General features: G+C 41.0%; 1 protein-coding gene across 1 annotated transcript in view; it reads left to right on the top strand.

Moving 5' to 3' along the window:
* The window catches only part of LOC138825097 (contactin-associated protein-like 4), a 230,957-nt gene that overhangs the window by 167,933 nt on the left and 38,997 nt on the right, over nt 1-24,027 (top strand). Inside the window, exons 13-17 of the mRNA XM_070019483.1 lie at nt 6,870-7,067; nt 10,681-10,837; nt 14,009-14,136; nt 22,612-22,782; nt 23,595-23,813. Coding sequence (XP_069875584.1) covers nt 6,870-7,067; nt 10,681-10,837; nt 14,009-14,136; nt 22,612-22,782; nt 23,595-23,813 — 873 coding nt within the window. The remainder of the gene's footprint in view (nt 1-6,869; nt 7,068-10,680; nt 10,838-14,008; nt 14,137-22,611; nt 22,783-23,594; nt 23,814-24,027) is intronic.

Below are 24,027 nucleotides of genomic sequence, written 5' to 3'. Positions count from 1 at the left end.
GAGACTCTTGGGTTTAGTTTCCCTGACTCAGTAAGTTTACAGAGCAAGGCCTGAGCCTCTGCATTATTAACTAACACCCCAATGTGCTTCTAACACAAGATAGAATATTCTACGCCTTATAAAAATGGCATTAACTATGTTTTACTTCAGAGCTTTCAATATACAGATCTTGTTTCAAAGCTATGAATGTTTTAAAAAAAAAAACCCTACTGTTGCTATTCAAGCTATTCTGTTACTATTCAAACATCAAGGTTTGTTCTAGAATGTTCTTTGCTGCGCTCTTTAACACAGCACTTCCTACATACTCTCCCCGGTCTTAATCACATCTATCACTCTCAGCTATTAAGCATGAGACACCACAGCTTTGTGACTGTGTTGCTTAAACAGCAAGTTTTATTTCACTTTTTCCCCTTACACTGCTATTGCACTAAAAACAATAGCAGTCCGCCTAACATAAATCAATTCTTAATTACTCAGTTGCTTTATTTACAATTCATATTATTAGAAATCTGTTCAGGAAGAGACCCTGGCAAACCTAAATTACCTACTTCCTGAACTTCACAGATTTTTTTCCTGTTTCAACAATCTCTCCTTATTCACTGCTGTATGCCTTCTTATCTCTACAACTGTTGATGTATTTATTTGCTACGGGATAATTGTCAAGAAAGTGAACTCATGACTCTCATTCAGATACACAAGAAAATACTGAAAATGAAAAAAAAAAGCCTGAACACTTTATTTTCTTTAATACATGGTTAAGGAAGAAATTGGTAAGCTGCTACATAGCTAAGATATGGAACCAACCCAGATGCCCCTCAGTAGATGAATGGATCAAGAAAATGTGGTATATATATACAATGGAATTCTATGCCTCCATCAGAAAGAATGACATTGCTCCATTTGTTAGGAAATGGAAAGACTTGGAAAAAATTATATTAAGTGAAGAAAGCCAGGCCCAAAGAAACATAGGTCCCATGGTTTCCCTTATTTGCAATAACTAGTATATGTCTGAGTCAAGCAGAAAAGGTCAGATAAGATGATGTTAGGGAAATGAACCCCAAGATAAGGACTCAAATGTTTTTTCTTTCATGTGATTGTTTCTAACATATTTATAAGATTATTTCTTTGTTGCTTTGTATGTCCCTCCCCCACAGTATGACCCCTGCTTTCACTGTATTTGATGTTGGTATAATTTGTGGAGGGGAAGGGAAAAAACAAATCGTTTAAATAGGGATACAGGTGGACCCATTGCAACAATGAGATGTATAAGTCGTTATGTCCAGAAACGAACTTTACAACCTTGGCCAGGGGCAGGGGGGCGCCTTAGGAGAGCAGGGTGGGTGTGGGGGGTGGGAGATAGGAAGGGATGGGAAGGGGAAACAAAGGAGGAGGCAACAATGCTTGATAAGAAATGTACTCATTATCTTGCCCATGTAATTGTAACTCCTCTGTATGGTATTTTCACAATTAAAAGAAAGAAAGAAAGATATTGGTAAGTTGCTAAAAACCCTTTGGAAGAAGAAGTCTAAGAACAGACACACATCCACACACCAGAAATACTGAAATGACCTTTGCCCTCTTCCCAATGGAGTGGACGAGTGTCACTGGAATGTCTGCCAGCCAGGGGTTGCTTGTGCAGACACAGGCATTTTCGTCCAAAGCAAGACACAAACCAAACTAACCAAACCAAGTAACAAATCCCTCCAAATCTGTAACAACTTGGATTAAAGGATGGAGGGCTATAGCTACACCTTTGTAGTGGAGTGCCTACCCTCTGAGAGAAAAGAAAAACCTAAGGATCTGTGCCTTTTCTCCTCCTTAGAGGAGATTAGTTACATTGCCCAGCCCAAGGCTGGCTCCGACTTTATGGACAGAGCAGGGCTGCTGGTCACCCTGTAGTTACTCTGTGCCTCACAAACTGGGGTTTCTGTCTTGTGGTACAACACCATCATGCACAAGAACATCTGGTCCTTGGGGTATTAGCCCTGATGCATGGATGCAAAAGCTGGGGTGTGAAATTCCTGCAAGTAAATGTCCCCTAATGCAAAGAGCCTGCTGTGTGGTTAGGGAGTTAGATGGTAGGAGAAGATATATGGTTGCTAACTCTATGTAGCTGTCTAGCTCGTGATCTTCCAAGGAGGATAACATCCTAGACAATTCAGCATTGTAGGCTTCACATCATTTTGCCACCCAATCTGTTATCTCTAGTTTGCAGAATTATAAAACAGTTCCAAGGCGGTGAGGCACGAAGCTACCTACAACAGCTTCAGGAAACCGGAAAGGCTCTGCTCTCATCTACTTGTTCATCACTCATTGATCCCTTTTCCTGTTCCCTCATTGCTCCAACACACATCTTCTTCTGCATGTGGTGCTCAGATCATTGCTGGCAGCACCCCCAGTTTGCCTGTCAGAAACGATCACCGATCTCCCAGTGAGAAAGATGAGTGGAGTCAATGGGAAAACATTGCATTACAAATCTCCATGAAGTCTTTGACTTTGATCATCATGATTGCCAAGCAGGTGTTTGCATCAACATCAGCTAACATGACCATGTCTGAAAAACAGGAAAGAGGCTCTAGGCTGAGAATTTTCAGTGATTTCTCTTTCCCTTCCCCCCGCCCCCATCCCCCACCTTTTCATGCAGAAGATGCAGAGCTGGCTTCCTGGGGACCAAATCCATTGCAGAAATTTCACTGCATTTGCTTTGCCCTGGAAATCTAGAGAGTTTGATCATATGTGAAAGTTGGCTCTACTTTACAGATATATTTGCAAACATATATAAGGTTGTATGCACTAATGTGCAAACATACTGAATGTGGTATGGGATTTGCAGGGGAACATTGCAATGGGGTAACTCTTTTGAACAACTAACGAGGGAATGATGGGAGGCTTTGATCAAGGGGAGGGGTGTGGACATGCAAAGAGGAAGGCTGGGTGAATGCGGTCAGAATCTCCAATGTCCCGTGTGAAAATGGGCTTAGGACTTAGGGGATGGATGAGATCGGGAGAGATGGGAGAGAAGGATGGAAAGGGTGTCATCAGTCAAGATGTGTGACACTCATACGGTGTCATGTTGACTTGAAACCCTGTCGTGCAACTACTGAAAGATAATAGAAACAAAACAAAGAGTGGCCCCAGTTTAAACTTTATAAAATTACCTGCAGGGGCTGGGAAGGTGGCTCAGTGGTAGAGCGCTTGCCTTGCATGCATGAGGCCCTGGGTTCGATTCCTCAGCACCACATAAGCAAAAAGAACAAACCCGGAAGTGGTGCTGTGGCTCAAGTGGTAGAGTGCTAGCCTTGAGCTGAAGAGCTGAGGGACAGCGCCTAGGCCCAGAGTTCAGGCCCCACGACTGGACCCCCCCCAAAAAAAAATTACCTGCAGAAATGATCAGAATATTGAAAGACTTCATAATTTCAAAGGAAACCTTTTTAATGAACTGGTGCTTTCAGTGATGGCCACACACCCTGGTCTTGGCTCCTAGGAAACCTTGAGAATCATTTGTTAATTGTGACCCAGCAGATGCTGGGACCTATACAGCAGTTCCTCTCAGAGTGACCCAAAAGGCACAGTGATAATGGCCTCAAGCAGGCTCATTGTCCTGTTCTTTTGGCAGCTGCTGCTCAGCCAGAGCTGAGCTTCTTCATACAAGCCACTGCTTTGTTCCCCGAACACACATACACAAGCAGAAACCAGCAGGGCCTAGGCTAAATGATTAGCCAGATTTGCCGGTTAATAAGAACCTGAAACTTCCAAACCACCATGGTTGGTAGAGTTGGCTAAAATAATAAGAGTTTCCATTCTACTCTGGTGCCTTGTTCTGCCAGTGTATTTATTCCAAATTTGGAAATGAATGCTGAGATTTACTCAGCTTTCCTAAGGACACAAATCTGCAGTCATGATTCCTGAAGGCCCCGACCCTGTACTGATGATGGCTGCCCACAATTAATTTCATCAGCTTATACATCATGGCCTCTTTGAAAAGAGAATCCTACGGCTCAATCTCCCAGGTGAGCTGAAATACAAAGGGGCAAATAAAAATATCAACTGTTGGTTCACAGAAAGATAGTAGAAGGCCACAAGACAGATATCTTTGTTTTCCATCTCATTTAGCCAACCTCTGTCTGAGCAGAGGCAAAAAATCCCCAAAGTCCATCTCTTATCTATTTTTTAATAGCAGATTCCTATAAATGTATTAGCCAAAAGGAGGTGGGGATACAGGAGGGAAGTGCTGTTTTCCTCCAATTTGGCCAATTCCCCTATGAGGCAGAAGGATTCCCTCCCTTAACATAAGTAGGAGGGTTGGATAAATGGTAATTTTGTTTCTTTTTTTGTCCAATTTAAAACATTACAAGAGGTTGTCAAATATACTGTCGTCAGAATTATCTAAATAACACTCATTAAAAAATAGGTATATCACGTTAGATCATTTTATTTTTTAACATAAGTTTTTTTATGGTGAAAATACTCTACAGAGGGGTTACAGTTATATGAGCAAGGTAATGAGTACATTTCCTATCAAGCATTGTTGCCTCCTCCTTTGTTTTTCCCCTACCACCCTTCCTTCCCACCTCCTCAACTACACTCCCCCCCACCCCCACCCCCACTCCTGCCTAAATTGTAAAATTTGTTTTTCAACATAGCATCTTGTACATTAGATCATTTTATAAAATAAAAACTCAAATCACATATTGACAGTCCCAGAGTCTAACCATACTCCCTATCAGTTGCAAAGATTTCAAACAGCAAAAAGAGAAAACTAAGCCTGGTGCTGGTGGCTCATGCCTGTCATCTTACCTACACAGGAGGCTGAGATCTGAGGATTGTGGGTCAAAGCCAGCCCAGGGCAAGAAAGTCTGTGAGACTCTTACTTCCAATAAACTACTCTGAAAAAGTCAAGAGTGGCACTGTGGCTCAAAGTGGTAGAGCACTAGCCTTGAGCTAAAGCAGCTCAGGGACAGCACCCAGGCCCTGAGTTCAAGACCCAGGATTGGCTAAAAGAGAGAAAGTGGGAGAGAGAGAGAGGGAGGGAGAGATGGAGGAGAGAGAGAGAGAGAGGGAGAACGAGAGGGGAAAACTAACAACATTAGATATTTAAGCAGAAAATAATGACTAAATTCCAAGTACAATTTAATCATTGCTCTTTAAGTCACTAATGATATGATTTTAGGTGCAATTTCACATTCTGCCATAAAACTTCCAGTAGAATCCCATAGTAAACTGTCTTTGTGCATGCTGTTTCTATTTACCTGTAGGCATGTTATACATCATACCATTTCACCCCATAATTAAACAATGCAAACAGTTCCTTACCTATCAAATTGTAAGCCGTTTGAGCTATCTCTTGTTCGAGTAAATAAAGTATGCAGAGGAAAAGTTGAAGGACACACAACACAGCTCTTGTCCGTGATGGACATTGTGGGATTCCTGTTTCCTCTAAGTAAGTTTGTGGATGAGTCTGATGGGATGTGTATGAATGAACATTCAGGTAGTAGTAATGGCAGCTTCTTGTAGCTACTCAAAGGTATCTTATTGTAGTGTGTGCTAGTTGAGCTGCTGACACCAGGGCATATTGTGGTCAGTTCAAAAGAGTAACTTCCTTTTTCCTTGCCAAACTCACCAGATCTCAGAGTACCAGAATGAATGTTTGCAAGTTAGATTTGAAAACAGCTAGAAATATCCTCACAAGTCAATGTTCAGTAAAGAGAGATCAAAAGGAGCTTACCTGCCTTTCCGCTGGGACTAGGAAGACTTTGCAAAATTTTTCGTTTTTAAGCCCCTCGCTTCTATTATATAATAGAAAATATTTCACTAACTCTACGCGAGGCCATTTTTCAAAAACGTTGTGACATCATTGACTCCTGGGCATGTCAGTTGTAACAAATACATTTTTGCAATGATAATAATTTCTTGAAGGAAAGTGAAATCAAGATGCATCTTAAAAAAATAGATAGAATAACAGACTTGATGAAGTATAGCACAAAAAAGTGACCAATGAACCAGCTGCCGGTGGCTCACGCCTGTGATCCTAGCTCCTCAGGAGGCTGAGATCTGAGGATCGCAGTTCAAAGCCCACCCAGCCAGAAGTGTCTGAGACTCTTATCTTCAACTCACTACTGAAAAGCCAGACAGAGCTATGGCTTGAGTGACTTTAGTTTAAAACACACACACACACACACACACACACACACACACACACACACACACACACACACACAAAGATTCAGGGACAGTGCCCAGGCCCCGAATTCAAGCCCTGCGTGCAACACACACACACGCACACACACACACACACACACACACAAAGATTCAGGGACAGTGCCCAGGCCCCGAATTCAAGCCCTGCGTGCAACACACACACACGCACACACACACACACACACACATACACACACACAAAGATTCAGGGACAGTGCCCAGGCCCCGAATTCAAGCCCTGCGTGCAACACACACACACGCACACACACACACACACACACACACACACACACACACACACAAAGATTCAGGGACAGTGCCCAGGCCCCGAATTCAAGCCCTGCGTGCAACACACACACACGCACACACACACACGCACACACACACACACACACATTAATGAGATTTTTCTATTTTGTTTTTGATCATACAAGGGATCAAACAAAATCACAAACAAATGCATGGTGGCAGTCTCTCCATTTTGGAGGAGGAGTCCCTGGACTCTGTGTGTGAGCACCCATTGGGGTGGAAATGACCCCGCAGAGAGGTCAGCTGAAGTTTAGGAGCACTTGGACTCAGAGAAGAGGTGATCTTGATTTTCTTTTATTTATTTTAACTTTTGCAGACTAGTGATGGTCTCCTCTCTTTCTCCCCCCATTTCCGCATACAAGAAACGACGTGGAGCATCGTACAGCACAACGGCTCGGACCTGACCCGGGTCCGCAGCGCCCACCCCGAGCAGCCGCACGCCGGGGTCTTCCGGTACCCGGCCAGCACCGAGCAGCTGCAGGCCACCATCCGCCAGGCCGAGCACTGCCAGCAGGAGCTTGCCTACTACTGCAAGAAGTCACGGCTGGTCGATCAGCAAGGTAGGGAAACTGAGGCAGCGCCCGCGGTTGGAGGAAGGGACCAGGCTGTGAGTCGCGGTTGCCGGTTCACCTCTGGGGAACGCTGAAAATTAGAACAAGTCATTGGAAACCGTCCAGTCAGGACCCAGCAAGATCCAGTCCAAATTCTCCATGGGAGTCTCATTCCCTTTTGAGAATTGTAAATAATACTAATGATCATTCAATAATATTAGTACTGGGAGATGTATACTTTAATATCTAGGCAATAGATGTGTTATTAATATATTTATATATAAAAACATTCCTATGTTACGTGGAACTACATGTATATATATATATGTATATATGTATATATATGAATACATATGTAGAAACAAATATGTAAATATACTTTATAATATTTGGAATTTAATATTACTAAATATTCTTAATAATAATAATATTATTATTGTTGTGTGCTGGTGCACAATGAACTCAGGGCCTGAGGTCTGAGGCTAAGCTGTTTAATCGAGGCTGGTGCTCTACTTGAGCTATGAGCCCTCCACTTCTGGCACTTTGCTGTTTAATTGGCAATAAAGAGTCTCACACACTTTTCTACCTGGGCTGGCTTTGAACCGTGACCCTCAGGTCTCAGCCTCCTGAGGAGGTGGGATTACAGGCGTGAGCCATAGCACTTGGCAAATATCTCTTCTTTTTTTTTTTTTTGGATCCAGTTGTGGGGCCTGAACTCTGGGCCTGGGCGCTGTCCCTCAGCTCTTCAGCTCAAGGCTAGTGCTCTACCACTTGAGCCACAGCACCACTTCTGGCTTTTTTCTTTTTGCTTATGTGGTGCTGAGGAATCGAACCCAGGGCCTCATGCATGCAAGGCAAGCACTCTACCACTGAGCCACCTTCCCAGCCCCAAGTATCTCTTCTTATTCCTCTACACTCACCCCGTCCTATGTATAATTTAATGTACACCCCCGAAAACAGGCTTACTCCTGGGGGTTGGGGCATTGGGAGTGTGGAGTCTAAACATGCCATTACTAGAGGAGTACATTCTGTGACTGGAATGTACAGCGGTGACTGTAGTTAGTCACTAGGCTGGAAATTTGCTGGGAGAGGTTGAACACGCATGCATGCGTGTACACACACACACACACATACACACACACAGGAAGTGACGGATGTGACAGAGTAGCATTGCCACCATTTCTCCAGACACACCCACATCAAAACATCACACCGTACCGAACGCATTGGATGTGTGCCTTTTAATTTTAAATCAGCTTTACTTACATAAAGTGAAAAATAAAGCAGAAAGGACCACCGTGACAGGCCCAGATACATCAAACACTAATAGAACCAAAAAGGAACAAAGAGAAAACCTCACAATGCCCACATTGTTTGTGAGCACCCCCCTCCCCCGCCACCTTGGGGTGACGGAAATAGCACAGAACTTGAAGTTGCATTCTTCAAGGCCCCTGCTGCTCTGGAACCTTCCAGCCACTGCTAAAGACAACAGTACATTCCAGCAGAAGGCTGTAGGAGCAAATGGATCATTGCTAATGACAGGTTTATTTTATTTTTTTCAAGTCAATGACCCTCAGGGTGAGGGCAGATAAATTGAATGGAGAGAGAGGGTCTCATTCAGACTCTGAGGTCTTGGGAAGAAACTCTAGGAGGAAGAAGAATGGGAAGAGGGCTGGATCTTCATGAATGAGCAGTGTTCAGGTGGTAGTGACCTAGCTGAGGGCAAATATGAGAAGTGGTAGAAAAGGACATTGTCAGAGACTGGGTAGCTATGACCCAGTACCTAGTGAAGGACCCTGGGATGTATAGCTCATGAAGGACTTGGACTACAGTAATAGGTGCAGTATGCGTTCATGGATGCCTTCATATTAACTTTTCATTTCTGAATTCTCATGAGTTTTGAAATATATTCTTATACTTATTTCAATTATTTACTTACTTTAAAAAAAGTCTTGGATGCAACCAGAGACATTTATTTGGTACCTTGAAAACTTTCAGGGGGTGTCTATTTTATAGGAAGATCAAAGGTTTCGGGGTTAAAAAAGAGAGTTAGTATTTAGGAAGAATTTATTTTCTCTTCCATCTATGAACACATAATCATTTAAGTGGTGGATTAAATATATCTGGTAAATGTTTCAAGTAGGCTTAACCTTTCAGTAATGAGTTAATCATGCAAGTATAAAGAATGATAAAGATTCTTGATATTAATCACGTCATGTGTGACACAAGCTTCTTTTTTCTTTTTTTAATTTCTTTTTTCTTTTTTTTAATTGTGAAAATACTGTACAGAGGGGTTACAATTACACGAGCAAGATAATGATATTCCTTCCTCCCTTCCCTTTCCTTCCCTCCTATCCTTCTTTCCTTCCCTCCTTTCCTTCTTTCCTTCCTTCCTTCCTTTCTTTCTTCCTTCCTTCCTTTCTTTCCTTCTTTTGACATTCCTTCCTTCCTTCCTTCCTTCTTTCTTTCTTTCTTTCTTTCTTTCTTTCTTTCTTTCTTTCTTTCTTTCTTTCTTTCTTCTCTCTCCTTCCCTCCTTCCCTTCTTTTTATCTCTCTCTTTCTCCCTTTCTCCCTCTCTCCCCCTTCTGGTAGTGAGAGAGGTTGTCAGAGGGATTATGTAATTGTTAAATTAAAATAAACGTGCACATTTGTATGCAAGGGAGAAATAATTAGCAAACACGGAAGCTTCTTAGTGGCGATTCTCAGGTAACTTCAGGGTTTAAAGGTCCCCAGAAAAAATGATCTGGCACCTCTGAATTCCTGACCGGTTCCATGTCACTTGCATTCTTCTCTCTCTCATTCTGGAATGGCTGTGATTTGTCCTCTGAGCTTTTCTTCTTTCTAAGATGGATTGCCTACATGTCTCAGCTCGCTTTCTACAAATCTCGCCTAAATGTTCTGTCTGTTCTTTGTTCCAGTTCCGTGGCATCATGTTTAGTCTTAACTCTGAGAAGTAGCTGGTAGCAGAACATTTGTTGTTGAAAGAGATACATTTGGCTAAGGGAAACTTTTTTTTCCTAGTGTTATATTTGCTTCAGGCTTAAAAATCTCTCAGTATTATTTCTGTAGTTTCAAAATAAATAGCCAGGCTGGTAAATGGAAGGGAAAAACCCGACTGCCAAATAAATCTTAAGTCATGACAAGAGAATGCAGCACCATGGCTAAGGTTAAAAGAATCAGCTAGCAGATCTTTAACCAATTTCCATCGTGAGATAACTTGGTGCTTTTACATAACATGCCACACTGTTTTAATGGGTGTTTCATGATTCCCAATCAATTTTGCTTTCTTAGGGAATGACTACAGTTTATACAAACTTTTTTCAAAATGACTTTCAAAGAGATTGCATATATGAGGTACAATTAATACATTTTTTTGACTCGTGTGCTAAGTTAAATAGAAACTACTGGTTTCTACTCAAGAGAAATATATATATATATATATATATATGTATATAATTTAAGGCTAAATATTGACTTATTTTATTTTTAAAGCTTTTCTTGGAATACCTTTATGCCACAGCAACCTTTTGCTTTCTCCTTTTACTCTTTTCAATGACTTAGGAGTAATGGGGAGTATTCTGGGATGGAGGGGGTGGTCCCACTTCTCATTCCTGTCTTTCAGATGGAAGTCCTCTGAGCTGGTGGATTGGAAGGACCAATGAAACCCAGACTTACTGGGGAGGCTCCGTGCCGGAGCTCCAAAAATGTACTTGTGGCTTGGAAGGGACTTGTATTGATGCCCATTACCATTGTAACTGCGACGCGGACCGGAATGAATGGTGATCTTCTCATGTTTTCTTTATTCAAGAGAAAATCTAGGCTCTTAAATGAGTAATCTTAGTATGTATACAGCTAGGCAAGTACTTGGGTGGGTGAGCTCAAGGAAGAAGATAGATGAAGGTGTGTTTTGATGAAAAATACTTCAAGCAATCAAATCCTCAATTTAAGAGCAAAGCCATGGGGGGTGGAGGGGAGGTTCCTTGTCTGTAATAGGCCATACATTTATTTCATTTTCCTAATATGACAAATAGAGACATCTATCACATGGAAGTCAGTTTATTTACAGTGTCTCTGGAAACCTATGTATGAATAAGCATTCCATTATTTTCAAATGTATTTATAGTCAGTCACAAAGGATAGCTCATCAATAATCTGTTTATATAAAAATTTTAAATATGAAACCCACTATTTTCTAACCATCACTTTTTGTGCAGGTCCTAGGCTTGAATTCAGGGCCTGGGTACTGTCCCAGGGCCTTTTCTCTTTTCTTCAAGGCTAGTGCTCTGCCACTTGAACCACACCTGCACTCCCAGCTTTTTAATGGTTCATTAGAGATAAGAGTCTCACGGACGTTCCGGCCCAGGCTGGCTTTTAACTGTGACCCTTAGATCTCAGCCTCCTGAGTAGCTAGCAGTACAGGCATGAGCCACCAGCACCCAGCTCACTATTATTTCCTAACATTCCAGCTCAACCCCCTTCCCCCCTCTCCCTTTTATGGTGGTAAAGTACAGATCTCAAGACTAGCATAGCATTTGAATGGCAGGCACCATACCCAAGCCACAGGATGCTAGAACTCAAAGGTAACACAAACTTCTTGGGACAGAGGGATTTCAGGAATCACAGAGTTGGGGGAGGGAAGAATGACTAGAAATGGAGGAATTTCTTGGGGCTCCACTGAACAAACTCCTGCTACCACCCCCAGATTTTCAACAGCCCTTGCACAGAGAGTTATTTTTAAAAGGAAAAACTGAACAAATTATACTGAGATTTCTCTAATGACTACTAGAGAAGAGATGGTATGGAGAGTTAAAGTTCTGAGATGTCAGTCCATTCTGCTTATCATCTGGCTCACAGAAGACCCTCATCTTTCTTTACAGCAAATATCATGTCCCAGAAATGAGAGAAAAAGAACAAAAATGGAGAGAAAAATAGACATAGGGCAACCTAATTAAGTATAAAACCAAACACCTAAATTTATTGTGAAAAGGTTGTCATTTAATTACCTATGAAAACAATAATGAAATCATGGATCAATGACAGAATCCAGGATCTTCGCTGTGTATCATCCCAAACATTCAAAGTATTCTAGCAATCACTGAATGTTCCAAAAAAGAACAAACTTTGATCCAAAGTCAAGAAGTTAAAAGAAGTTATTATAAAGAAAGAAACCCCAGGGTACTCATGTTAAATTAGCAGGCAAAAACTTGGAAGCAACTATTATAAACATTTTTGAAGACTTCAAGGCAAAAATAATCATAAGCCAAGAAAGAATCATAAGCAAATAAATGAGAACTATTTTAAAGAAGAAAATGCAGATTTTAGAACAGCAAAGCACAATATCTGAAATGAAAAAGTCTAATAGAAATTCTCCAGGCTAAAGAGAAATAATATCAGGTGAACACTGAAATCTCCAGAAAGAATCAAAGAGAACAAGAAATCGTAAATATGTTTGTAAATCTAAAACACAGGGTTTAAGTTCTTAATTGCAAAAATAAAATCCACGGAATAATTGTAAAGTGTATAACATTTGCATTTAAATATATTAGGACAATTTCATACAGAACAAACATGGAGTGTATTGGTGTGTATGTGGTGGAGGTGTTAAATAACTTGACTCATGGGAGAATTTTCAGACTTCTTTGTGGTAGTAGGGTTTGAATTCAGGGCTTGCTCTTGGTTATGTAGGTGCTTTACCAATTGAACCATGCATCCAGCTTGGCTTTTTGATGGTGCTTTTGAGAATTTTGAGATGTTAAGTGTTAAGGTGCTGGTGTTAAATCCCAGTCCTCCAGCTCTTGGTCTTCTGAGTAGCTAAGGTTATGTGTCTGAATTATGGGTATTCAGCTTTTAAGCTTTTTATGTTTAAAATACAGACTTGATTTTATTTTTAGGCCAGCCTGCATTAAAGTTCTCTTTATGCTTCTCATATAGCTGGGATGAGAAACACATAATACCACACCTGGCTTTTATTGGTTGAGATGCGGGACGAGGGGAAGCGGTCTCCCTAATTTTTGCCTAGGCTGGCCTCAAACCAGGATCCTCCAGTTTTCTGCCACCTGTGTAATTAGGATTATAAGTGTGAACCATTGTGCCCAGCCCATTTTGATATTGTTTTCCATCATAAAATATGAGTAGACTGTCATACACAGTACATGTATTTTCACTTTATAAAGAAAACATTAAAATTCAAAGAAAGATTTTTTTTAGCTAAAAACTGAATTGAGTAAATAAATCTGAATATTAGAAATTCAGAGGAGACCAAGATGAAGGAGCAAAAGGGAAACACGTGGTACAGGGAAAAATAACAAGAAACAAAACAAAATGCTAAACCTATAAACATATGATCAGTCATTGTTCAAAACTTTAGTGAATTTAACCTTTTTCAGCAAAGGTAGAAAAGAGTCCTCTGAATTAAAAACAAATCCCCCGCTTTATTCTAATTTTAACATATGCTACATTTACTATTGTGAATTTTAATATGTACAAGAAGATCTTTAACTTACATGATTTCGGTGTACTGAGATGAGCAATTGGGTCATTATTTTCTTGTTCGTATGCAAATATAGCTAAAAACATCTTGGTTTTGAAATGCAGTAGAAGTTGTTGTTCATTTAAAAATTACCAGAATAAGCCAGGCACTGGTAGTAGCTCATCCTGTAATCCTAGCTACTCAGGAGGCTGAGATCTGAGGACTGCGGTTTGAAAACAGCCTGGCGAAGGAAAGTCTCTGAGACTCTTATCTCCAATAAACCACTCAAAAAAGAAGCCAGAAGTAGTCCTGTGGCTCAAGTGGTAGATCACTGGCCTTGAGCAAAAGAAGCTCAGAGATAGCAGCGCCCAGGCCCAGAGTTCAAACCCCAGGACTGGCAAAATAAATAAATAAATAAATAAATAAATAAATAAAATTACCAGAGTTATTTTAATAATGTTGCTACTTTTTTAATTTTTAGGACGAACGACACTGGATTCCTTTCGTATAAAGAACATCTACCGGTAACAAAGATTGTGATTACAGACACTGGGCGGCCACATTCAGAAGCAGCTTATAAACTGGGGCCTTTGCTGTGCAGGGGAGATAGTAAGTGATTCATGAAGCGTGCTGGGAAGTGACCCGAGGAAAGACCTTCGCGTGCATCATATGTCTGTCATCTGGTAACCCTCCAGCTTCCCTCAGAACATAGAAGCACCGGGATACATAGTTCAGTCAGTCATTCAATGAATGCCTTTGATAAATTGGGTGGTGGTAGGAAAGCTTGTTGGAATGCTGAGAGAAAAGATGGTTGGGTTGTACCTTCTGACCGGTCCATGAATGCATTCCAGGACCCTTAAATTAGTACTCACTTTGTTATGAATTCCTGGGAACCTTCAACTGGTAAGCCTGGCAGGCAGGGAGGGGGGCTGAAGAGGTGGTAAACTTAGGCCATCGGTAGGATCAAGTGCCAGTTAGATCAAACATATTTCATCTTAATCTCTTATTAATTTTTTAAATCAATTTGTGTGCAAGAGAATTGACTTTAAACCAGTGAGAACTACTGTTATGTTTATTCAGTATATTAGCATCTAAAGCAGAATTTTTAAAATTCATACATCATAGTTTATACACAAAATGCACACAGACAGACATACACATAGGCACACACATGTGTGCTTTATTTATACAATGTGTATCACACAGACATGAATACACACATACACATATGTTCTCAATAAGTGCTCAAATGAGCAAGTATATCTTGTCCATAGATTGTTAACCACCCTGAAATCATTTAGCTGAGAGGCAGGAGCATTAATTATATATGCTTTTAGTATTTCCAGAACCTAAAATAGAAATTGAAGAAAAATGTGTTTACCTTAAAGCATACCTTAAGCTGGGCGCCAGTGGCTCATACCTGTAATCCTAGCTACTCAGGAGGCTGATATCTGAGGATCACAGTTCAAAGCCAGCTGGGACAAGAAACTCTGGAAGACTCTTATCTCCAATAAACCACCAGAAAACCAGAAGTGGTGCTGTGGCTCAAAGTGGTAGAAAGCTTGCCTTGAACCAAAAAGCTTAGAGACAGAGTACAGGCACTGAGTTCATTCCCCAAGACTGCCAAAAGAGAGAGAGAGAGAGGGAGAGGGAGAGGGAGAGGGAGGGGAGGGGGGAGAGAGGAAGGAAGAGCAAGTGAGGGAGGAGAGAGAGAGAGAGAGAGAGAGAGAGAGAGAGAGAGAGAGAGAGAGAGAGAGAGAGAGAGGGAGAGGGAGAGGGAGAGGGAGAGGGAGGGAGAGGGAGAGGGAGAGAGGGAGAGAGGGAGGGAAGGAGAGAGGGAGAGAAGGAGGGAGGGTTGGGAGGGTTGGGAGGGAGGGGTACCTTAAAATATCATCCCAAGATCTCAGCACACAGGAACAGCATAGATCTCACAATTTTGTAGATAGGAGCAGATTTGTAGAAAAGCGAAGCTGATATTAGCCTATAAAATGATATGTATACATTGTATACACTGGCTGGCTGTCACATCCGCCTTCCTCCCAACTCCATCTCTGGTGTGGATCTCCTGTCTTTCCCGTCCTGCCACAGGCCCATCATCACATGGATATTTCATGTAGATGCAAATGGTGTGCACACAGATGAGCTAGACCTCAGCATTACTTGGAAGCGTATTCAAGTCAGAGGAGCCATGCAGAGATGGAGTGGTGTGATCTAACTGATGTTTAAGTGAGATTGAGCAGGCTAGAGTCAAAGCTAGGAGCCTGGGTACAAGACCCTGTTATTAACTCAGCAGAGAGACTAGGGTCACTTGGCTCAGAGCCTCCGTGGTGATATGGAAGTCATTCTAAATGGAGGATCAATCCAATTTGCTGATGTATTGGTATAAATCTCAAGAAAGAAAAGTCAACAGTGGCAGGAAGGTGTTTGGTGTAATAGTCAAGGGACAGACGGGCAGGCAAAGATTGTCTCCAGGGTGAAGGCATGTCAGTGGGGGCGCTTTGGAGCTCACTCTCTGGATCTGTTCAGGCTGAGATGCCATTAGATCCTCCAATAAAGATATGGAGATGCCACTTTGAGATTTCCAGGCTTCTGAAATATATTCCTATGTCACATATATGCATATATGTATAGAAGTAATAAACTAGCTGGAGTTATTGTGGCTGGAGAAATTCAATACCAGGGCCTTGGTCACGAGGAAGAAGAAAAGAAGATGGAGAATTTCTAATTGTTGAGGACAAAGGCAGGAGTGTTTAAGTATCTGGACTCCAAGTGGAGAGGATGCTTCTAGAAGGTGAGGACAGCGACCTGTGGGGATTGGGTGTGGAGGAGGGTAGATACCAGATAGCAGAGACCTGGAAGCGGCGGCAGAGCTAGCCAGAGGCCGGGAGAGGAGGAGGGAGAGTCCACATGGCCAGGCGGGAACATCTCTTCTATTTTGATTTTCTATTCCCCAGAACAACTTTTCCATGTGTTTTTCTTCCCTGGTAGAAGGTCAGGGACAAGAAGCTTTTGTGCTTGGGAAAGCTGTAAAATCATTCTCTAAGAACACAAGACTCATAATGGAGAAAATAAGGAGCTAGTGTGTGATTGAAGAGTAGCCTTTAACGTCCACCTTTGCCATGATGTTATGTCTCACGTGTGTTCACATATGCAATTCTTTAAGAGATGTGTCTACTCATCTCCAACCACATATAAAGACTGCAGCTAAGTCCTACAGGCGTAAGGAGCTATGAACTAAGGAGCTATGAACTAAGAAGTCAATTATGAATAATTTACTAGCTCCTATTTTTGAATGATTATGGTCAAGTCAAATAATTAATTAATATATAAATGTAATATCTGGACATGGAAAAATTCAGTGTGTTTAATTGAAAACATATACTTTAACAAAAAGTCTATACGTATGCAAATACCAAAAGATACTAAAGACTATTTTAACATTCAGAGTACTTGAAAGATCTTTTCAAAAGAAGGATAATAATCTGAATGTCAAGTTCCTTTTGACTTTATCCATGTCGATAAAGCGGCGACACTTTTACTAGAGTCTGGTCAATGAAAGGTCTTAATTATACTGACATTTGTTGTATTTTTTTCTCAGATCAGAATGACTCCACTTTTGTTGTTTGAAAACCTGTATTGGGTTATAGCTGGTCTATTGGTGGTTGTTGCTCTTCTCTAAAGGATTTCTGAACTTTATTGATAGCTATGCATGTTAATGAAGGGAATCTATGTTAGGTTGACCAGATTTATCTTTAATTATCAGATATTCCCCTTTGTGTGTTATAATCCCATCATTTGCTTCAAGCAAAGGACACTGAACAGTTGTAAGGCTCTCCCTGGGAACCTAACACAACTCCATAGCTTTGTCTCAACCTTATTCTGGAATGACCAGAGTTTAATGAAACCCCAAATTTAAATAAGCTTGCCTCACCCATTTTTTTCTTTTGTATACCCTCATATACCTAGACAAAAGGTAAAAGGATGTTTGCTCCAAAATTCTATTCTTCTAGACTCTTCTAGATTAATAGTGTGTCTTTGGAGAATGGAAATTTATACACATTTGTCATTAATATCAAAAAAAGTTTTATATAAAACGAATACAAGAATAATGATAAGGAATATATTCTTCAGGGATTGTGTATAAAATTCTTTTAGTGTGAGGACATTATTATTATTATTATTATTATTATTATTATTATTTTGGTGTGGGTCCTGGGACTTGAATTCAGTCTGGGAGCTGTCCTTGAGCTTTTATGCTCAAGGCTAGTGCTCTGCCACTTGAGCCACAGCTCCATTTCTGTCTTTTTTTTGGTGGTTAACTGGAGATAGAAGTCTCATGGACTTTCCATCCTGGGCTGGTTGTGAACCACGATCCTCAGATCTCAGCCTCCTGAGTAGGTAGGATTTCAGGTGTGAGCCACCGCCTCCCGGCTTTCTGCATCATAGGAGGTATTTGTCATATAACCTTACTGAAGGGGTGGAGGGAAGAGAGAGGAGAGAATGTTTTCCACTATTCGGCCATTGACGGACACCTTTCTGTGACCACAGACTGTAATTATCTTCTGTCAGATTTCATGTGCTTCACTTGCAGTGTGCTGTATGGATTTCTAGTGAGGTTCATAAATAGTTGAAACCAGTCATAGGGGTTCCAGAAAGAGGAAATAGTGTTAGATCCAATCAATACATAGGTTTTTCTGTTCTAATCACATAGCATGTAATTAATCGTGCGATTTTATTTCTGAAGAGAGCTATATTTCCAGTCTATTTTTAACAATTCATAAATATTTAGAAGATGCATTTAATGGCTAAATATGCCTTACATCAGTGCCTGGACATTTCTAAAAATTTTGACTATTTAAGCAAGGATTCTAATTGCTGTCTTCCTTCAGTTGCTGCCTCTAGGCACGCCCCAGGAAAGCAATCATCTACTTTCTTTCTCTGTAAGTCTATTCATTTCAAAAGGTTGTTCTGTTCGTGAGAAAACTAGAAGTTTAGCACAACATTTATTTTTAAGAAGTACATATGTTAACGTAGTACTAAATTAAATTTTCTAAATGGGCTTTTGTGAATTTTTTTTTTTTTTTTTTTTTTTTTTTGCCAGTCATGGGGCCTGAACTCTGGGTCTGGGTGCTGATCCTCAGCTCTTCAGCTCAAGACTAGCGCTCTACCTCTTGAACCACAGTGCCACTTCTGGCTTTTTCTGCTTATGTGGTGCTGAGGAATCGAACCCAGGGCCTCATGCATGCAAGGCAAGCACTCTACCACTGAGCCACCTTCCCAGCCCTCTAAATGGGCTTTTAAAAAAAGAAATCTGAATATATGGAATCAAAAAGTGTATCACCCACTTCTATGTAAATAAGTCGATGAATCCTGTTTCTTTATAGCTAAGTGTGTGCATATATACACACAATGAATTATATGCGTATATAATTGTATGTCAATGAATATACCTAAAATAATATCTTTACATATATATAATGGAATTTAGTCATCCATTAGGAAGAATAGCATGTCATTTTCAGGAAAGTGATATGGACCTAGGAAAATCTATATTGAGTAAAGGTAGGCTCAGGGAGGCAAAGGGTGTATGTTTTCTCTCCTTTGTGGAAGTTAAATCTAAAATATAAACATTTATGAAAACACACACATACGCATATGACACGTGTATATTCAGATGAGATCGGGCGCATTCAGGGTGGTATGGCCGTAGACAACACGTGTATATTCAAATGTACAGTTGTATGTTATGGGGAGGAGTGAGCGTCCCTGGTGTAACTCTTCTGAACATGTTGTAACTAGGGGTAGGGGAAGCAGGGTATAAGGGGAGGGAGGATGGGTGGGAAGAGGAATGGTGGGTGAAAATTGCTCCAGTACTCAGTGTGTGCATTGTAAGTGTGGAGCCAGGAAGTGGGTGTGGCCTAGCTGGGTCAGGGGACAGGAAGATGGGGGACAGGAAGATGGGGGAGGGTCGTGGAAGGGCTGATGCCCATCAGCATGTATTGAACACATGGAAAGACCTGGGACCTTGAACCCTCTTTGTACAACCATTTGAAGATAATAGTACAAAGAGAGAAAGATCCCCCAAAGAATGAGTCACAAAGTCAACTAGAAAAAAAAAACAAAACACCACAGGATGGTGTTGCCAAAGGATTTTCAAGTCTCTAGTGCCCTATATTGTATTTAATTGAAAATATATAGATTGTTAACCATTTAATTATTACTAAGTACTGATTGCTGAGGATAATGCCTCCTGATGTGTTTTTGTTGGGATGAAAGAAGATGTTTGTGGTCCCTTGACAACAATCCACACAGTTTGAGATTGGATTCAGATCAACTCCTGGGGTCACCTGAGGGAATTTCGAACCCCCCAATGCACGGAATCATTTTCAAGGACCTGATATTACTGTCTGTAGAGTTGCTCTTTATCCCCTCCTCCCCCTCCCCTGGTTCCCCAGGTCATGTAAATATTGGCCTTGGCTTCCTTGATAATTGTCTTGAATTAACAGCAATTTCTTAAGCTCATAAAATGTCCTTACCTCATTTCTTTACCTATTGTGAATCTGTGAAATAAGGTTGGCTCACTAAACAAAAACATACTATTATGGGTATGAGCGTGTGGTAGATACCTCAAGAAACAAATTGTTTTCATTACTAGAAGAGCATTCATTGAACAGAAAACAGCAATTCAAAGAATTGCTCTTCTGCTTCAAGCAGTCCCCTGAAGGCCTCCAAAGGATGCTTTCCGAGCTACTTTGGTATAATATGAAACAAATGAAATGTTCTTTATATTAATATTCTCTAATTTAAACCCTGTAAGAAATTCTGAATGTTGCTTGTATAATCACACAAAATAAGATTGAATAGCACTCCCTAAGTTAAAGTTATAGCTTTATTTTCATTTCCCCATATGACATTTCAAGAGCAAACCGTGTCAATACCTATCAAGTTGATCAGGTAAGAACTGTTAGAAACACAAATGTTATTATCTTCTTTGATTTGCATTCTTTTTGTGAGCTCACATAGAAATAGCTAAGGAAAGGTCATAAGGAAGAGACTTCATAGAATTCAGGTAATATACAGTTTGATTTGTCCCGAAAGAAAAAGAAATCTTTTGAAGATTCTCTGATGAATAAACTCAGCTCTTAAATTGTTCACCTGTGAATTGACTTTTGATTTCCCTTTTGAATCAGGTCTGCAAGAAAAATAGAGTAAATAAATAGATGATAAGTCGTCTGATTTAGATTTTAACAGAATAATATAATCTAGGGGATGTGTAGAATCAGACTCAAGTTTGTAATTTTTGTCTAGCTCGGTATCTGCTTTTGGCTGATAGAACAAACTGTTGTTCTGAAATTGTGGCTTTGGACTCCAGAGGATCAGTTCATCTGCTGGGGAGATGATTTCAACACAGAATTTAATCAGGATTGGGTGTGAGCAGAGGCACCTAAAAATGGCATTACTAGTTGATGTGCCCAGAATTTGCTGTTGACAGCCACAATGCACAGCTCATTTCTCTAATAATTCTCCCTACCAACTACATCTATCCAGCTGTACTTCATTCCTGTCAGCAACTGCCACTGCATTTATAATGTATCTTCCATATTTTCTCCTATATATAGCACCCATAATATATATATTTTTCCCCCAAAGGAAAGTTGCAGATATCGACAAAAACAGTCTTTTTCAGACTGTTGTACTTAGCCAGGCCCAGTGGCTCATGGACAGCTAATATTGGGGTTGTCATAGTTGAGGCCAGCCTGGACAAAAAGAGAGAAGGGAAAGAAAATGAAAGAGAAAAGGTTCATAAGGTGCCATCCCAACTTTAAAACAAAGTTGGGCTGTGGTAGTGTGTGCCTGTCCTCCCAAATCTAAGAGGAAGCATAAATAGGAGGATCATGGTTCCGATCAACCTGGACAAAAAGGAGATCCGATCTATATTAGCACAAAGAACTAAGGGTGGATCAAATGGGAGAGAGAGTGAATGCATAGTAAGCCTGAGACACTGAGCTCAACCCCCAGTGCCAAGCAAAACAAGACAAAGGTTGTATTTGGACAGTAACTATAATTAGCTTTAAGGTCAACATAATTCTTTGCAGATTCTTTTGTTGTTGTTGTTGAGACTTTTTGAGAATATTTTTTCATTTACTTCGCTGTGTGTGTGGGGGGTGTGTGTGTGGGGGGGGGCATGTATGTATGCTGGTACTGTGCCTTGAACTCAGGACCTCGCTCAATGATGGTGCCCTACCACTTGAGCAACACCTCTACTTCCAGTTTTTTGCTGGTTGATTGGAGATAAGAGTCTCCCAGACTTTTCTGTCTGGTCTGGCTTTGAACCTAGATCCTCAGATGTCAGCCTCCTGAATAGTTGGGATTATGGGTGTGAGCCATCCATTTACATGATTCCTACCCACAAAGTGACGGATGACTTTGAACGAGGAGAGCATTTGCCAGGGAATAGCAGCGCCACACAGAGGAAGTCGGTCTTGCTCTGTAATTAGTTGAGGATATTTAGAATGTAATTTTGGTTTAAAAAGAAATCTGAAGGCCCATCTTATGATCTTATAAACTTTGTGTGTGTGTGTTAGAACCAAAAAACAGTGTGAGCTTCTTTAAGGGTTTAGTTAGTCAAAGCAAGTGGGTGTTTACATTTTCAAATTATAAAAAAAATTAACCTATTACAGCTCAGCATGTTCTTAAAAATATGACTTTGGAGGAGCTTAGTATTTAAATTGGGACTGCGTTTCCTTCCATTGAGATCATTTCTGCAGTGATAATTCTTGTCCTGGGTTGAAAATAATTCAGGGTTGTAATTCCTGTGAAATTTCTCTTCCTGTATGCAAGCCTTGTATTCTGCACAGTTCATAGTAAAATCTAAAGCACTTTTGCATGACTAAACAATGTTCTACATAGAAAAAAAACAGCTAAGTAGAAAAAGTATTATTACTGTACATCATTCATGGTCGGTTGTGAATTTGTTCTTCACCTTTTTCTTTTCCTCTCTCTCTCTCTCTCTCTCTCTCTCTCTCTCTCTCTCTCTCTCTCTCTCTCTCTCCCTCTCTCTCTCTCTCTCTCTCTCTCTCACAGGATCATTCTGGAATTCAGCTTCCTTCAATACTGAGGCTTCGTACCTTCATTTTCCAACTTTCCAGGGAGAGATTAGTGCTGATGTATCTTTCTTTTTTAAGACAACAGCCCTATCTGGAGTCTTTTTAGAGAACCTGGGAATTACTGATTTTATACGGATAGAGCTACGCTGTAAGTTCCCTCTCCAGAGATGTCTATGAGAGACTACCATTCCATAGGAAATCCTTTGACTAATTTTTAAGGAACTCACCTTCCTACTTTATCAGCTAAATATTTTCATTGAATCCCCTTGAAGGAATTCCGCATAACGACATCTTTGTGAGAGAAAAATGACGTGATTTTTCAACACAAGATCAATTGGGAAAATTATGGATATTCTGTAGTAATAAGTGAAGAGTTGAAATTCAAGTAATTAAAAATGTAAAAACAATTTTTCAGATGACTAGTATTTTTACATCACATCCCTGATGGTCTATTTAGTTTTCGTGCCCTGGCTTAAGTAGTATTGTTTTAATAATAAACTTATTGATCATCATCATCATTATTATTAATTCATTATTAATTAACTCAGATTTTTTCCCCTGTCAGTCCTGGAGCCTGAACTCTGGGCCTAGGCACTGTTCTGAACTTTGGTGATCAAAACTAGTGCTCAACCTTAGCCACAGCTCCCTTTTGGAGATGAATTGAAGAGTCTCATGGACTTTCCTGCCTGAGTTGGCCTCGAACTGTGGTCCTCAGGTCTCAGCCTCCCGAGTATGTGGGATTATAGGCATGAGCCCCCAGTGCTCAGCAGACAAAGTTCTTAAACCATATTGCCTCCTCCTCTCCTCCCAGACATTAATCTGTCTTACTGTTCGAGTCTCCATCAGAACTTCCATGTCTACCAGGTTGCTGTTGACTCCTAGGATAGCACTGTCTCTCTGTTTGATGATGGTTCTTCCCATGTAGCCACTGGAACAATCTTCACATCTGCTTATCTGCAGCTCCGACCACGGTGACCTTTTCCTTCGACGTGGGCAACGGGCCCTTCGAGATCTCGGTGCAGTCGCCCACCCACTTCAATGACAACCAGTGGCACCACGTCCGGGTCGGCAGGAACATGAAGGAGGCGTCCCTCGAGGTGGACCAGCTCTTGCCCAAGACACAACCGGCTCCAGCCGATGGCCACGCTCTCCTGCAGCTCAACAGCCAGCTCTTCGTGGGTAAATGTGACTGTGTGACTGTGGTACTGGGAAGATGGGGGGATGAGTGGGGTTGGAAGAAGCGGGGAAGGATGATGAAAGGGGTGATGCTGATCAAGATGCTTTGTGCTCATAAACGGACATGTGTGGAAGTAAACACAAGCCAGCTCCTTTGGGGGCTTGGGAAGGTGGCTCAGTGCTCCTCTAGCATGCATGCGGCCCTGGGTTGGATGCC

Source organism: Dipodomys merriami, unplaced genomic scaffold (assembly GCF_024711535.1).
Source record: "Dipodomys merriami isolate MVZ:Mamm:240054 unplaced genomic scaffold, mDipMer1.0.p SCAF_134, whole genome shotgun sequence".
Classification (NCBI taxonomy): Eukaryota; Metazoa; Chordata; class Mammalia; order Rodentia; family Heteromyidae; genus Dipodomys; species Dipodomys merriami.
The sequence above is the reverse complement of the archived record's forward strand: the minus strand, read 5'-3'. Positions and strand labels throughout refer to the sequence as shown.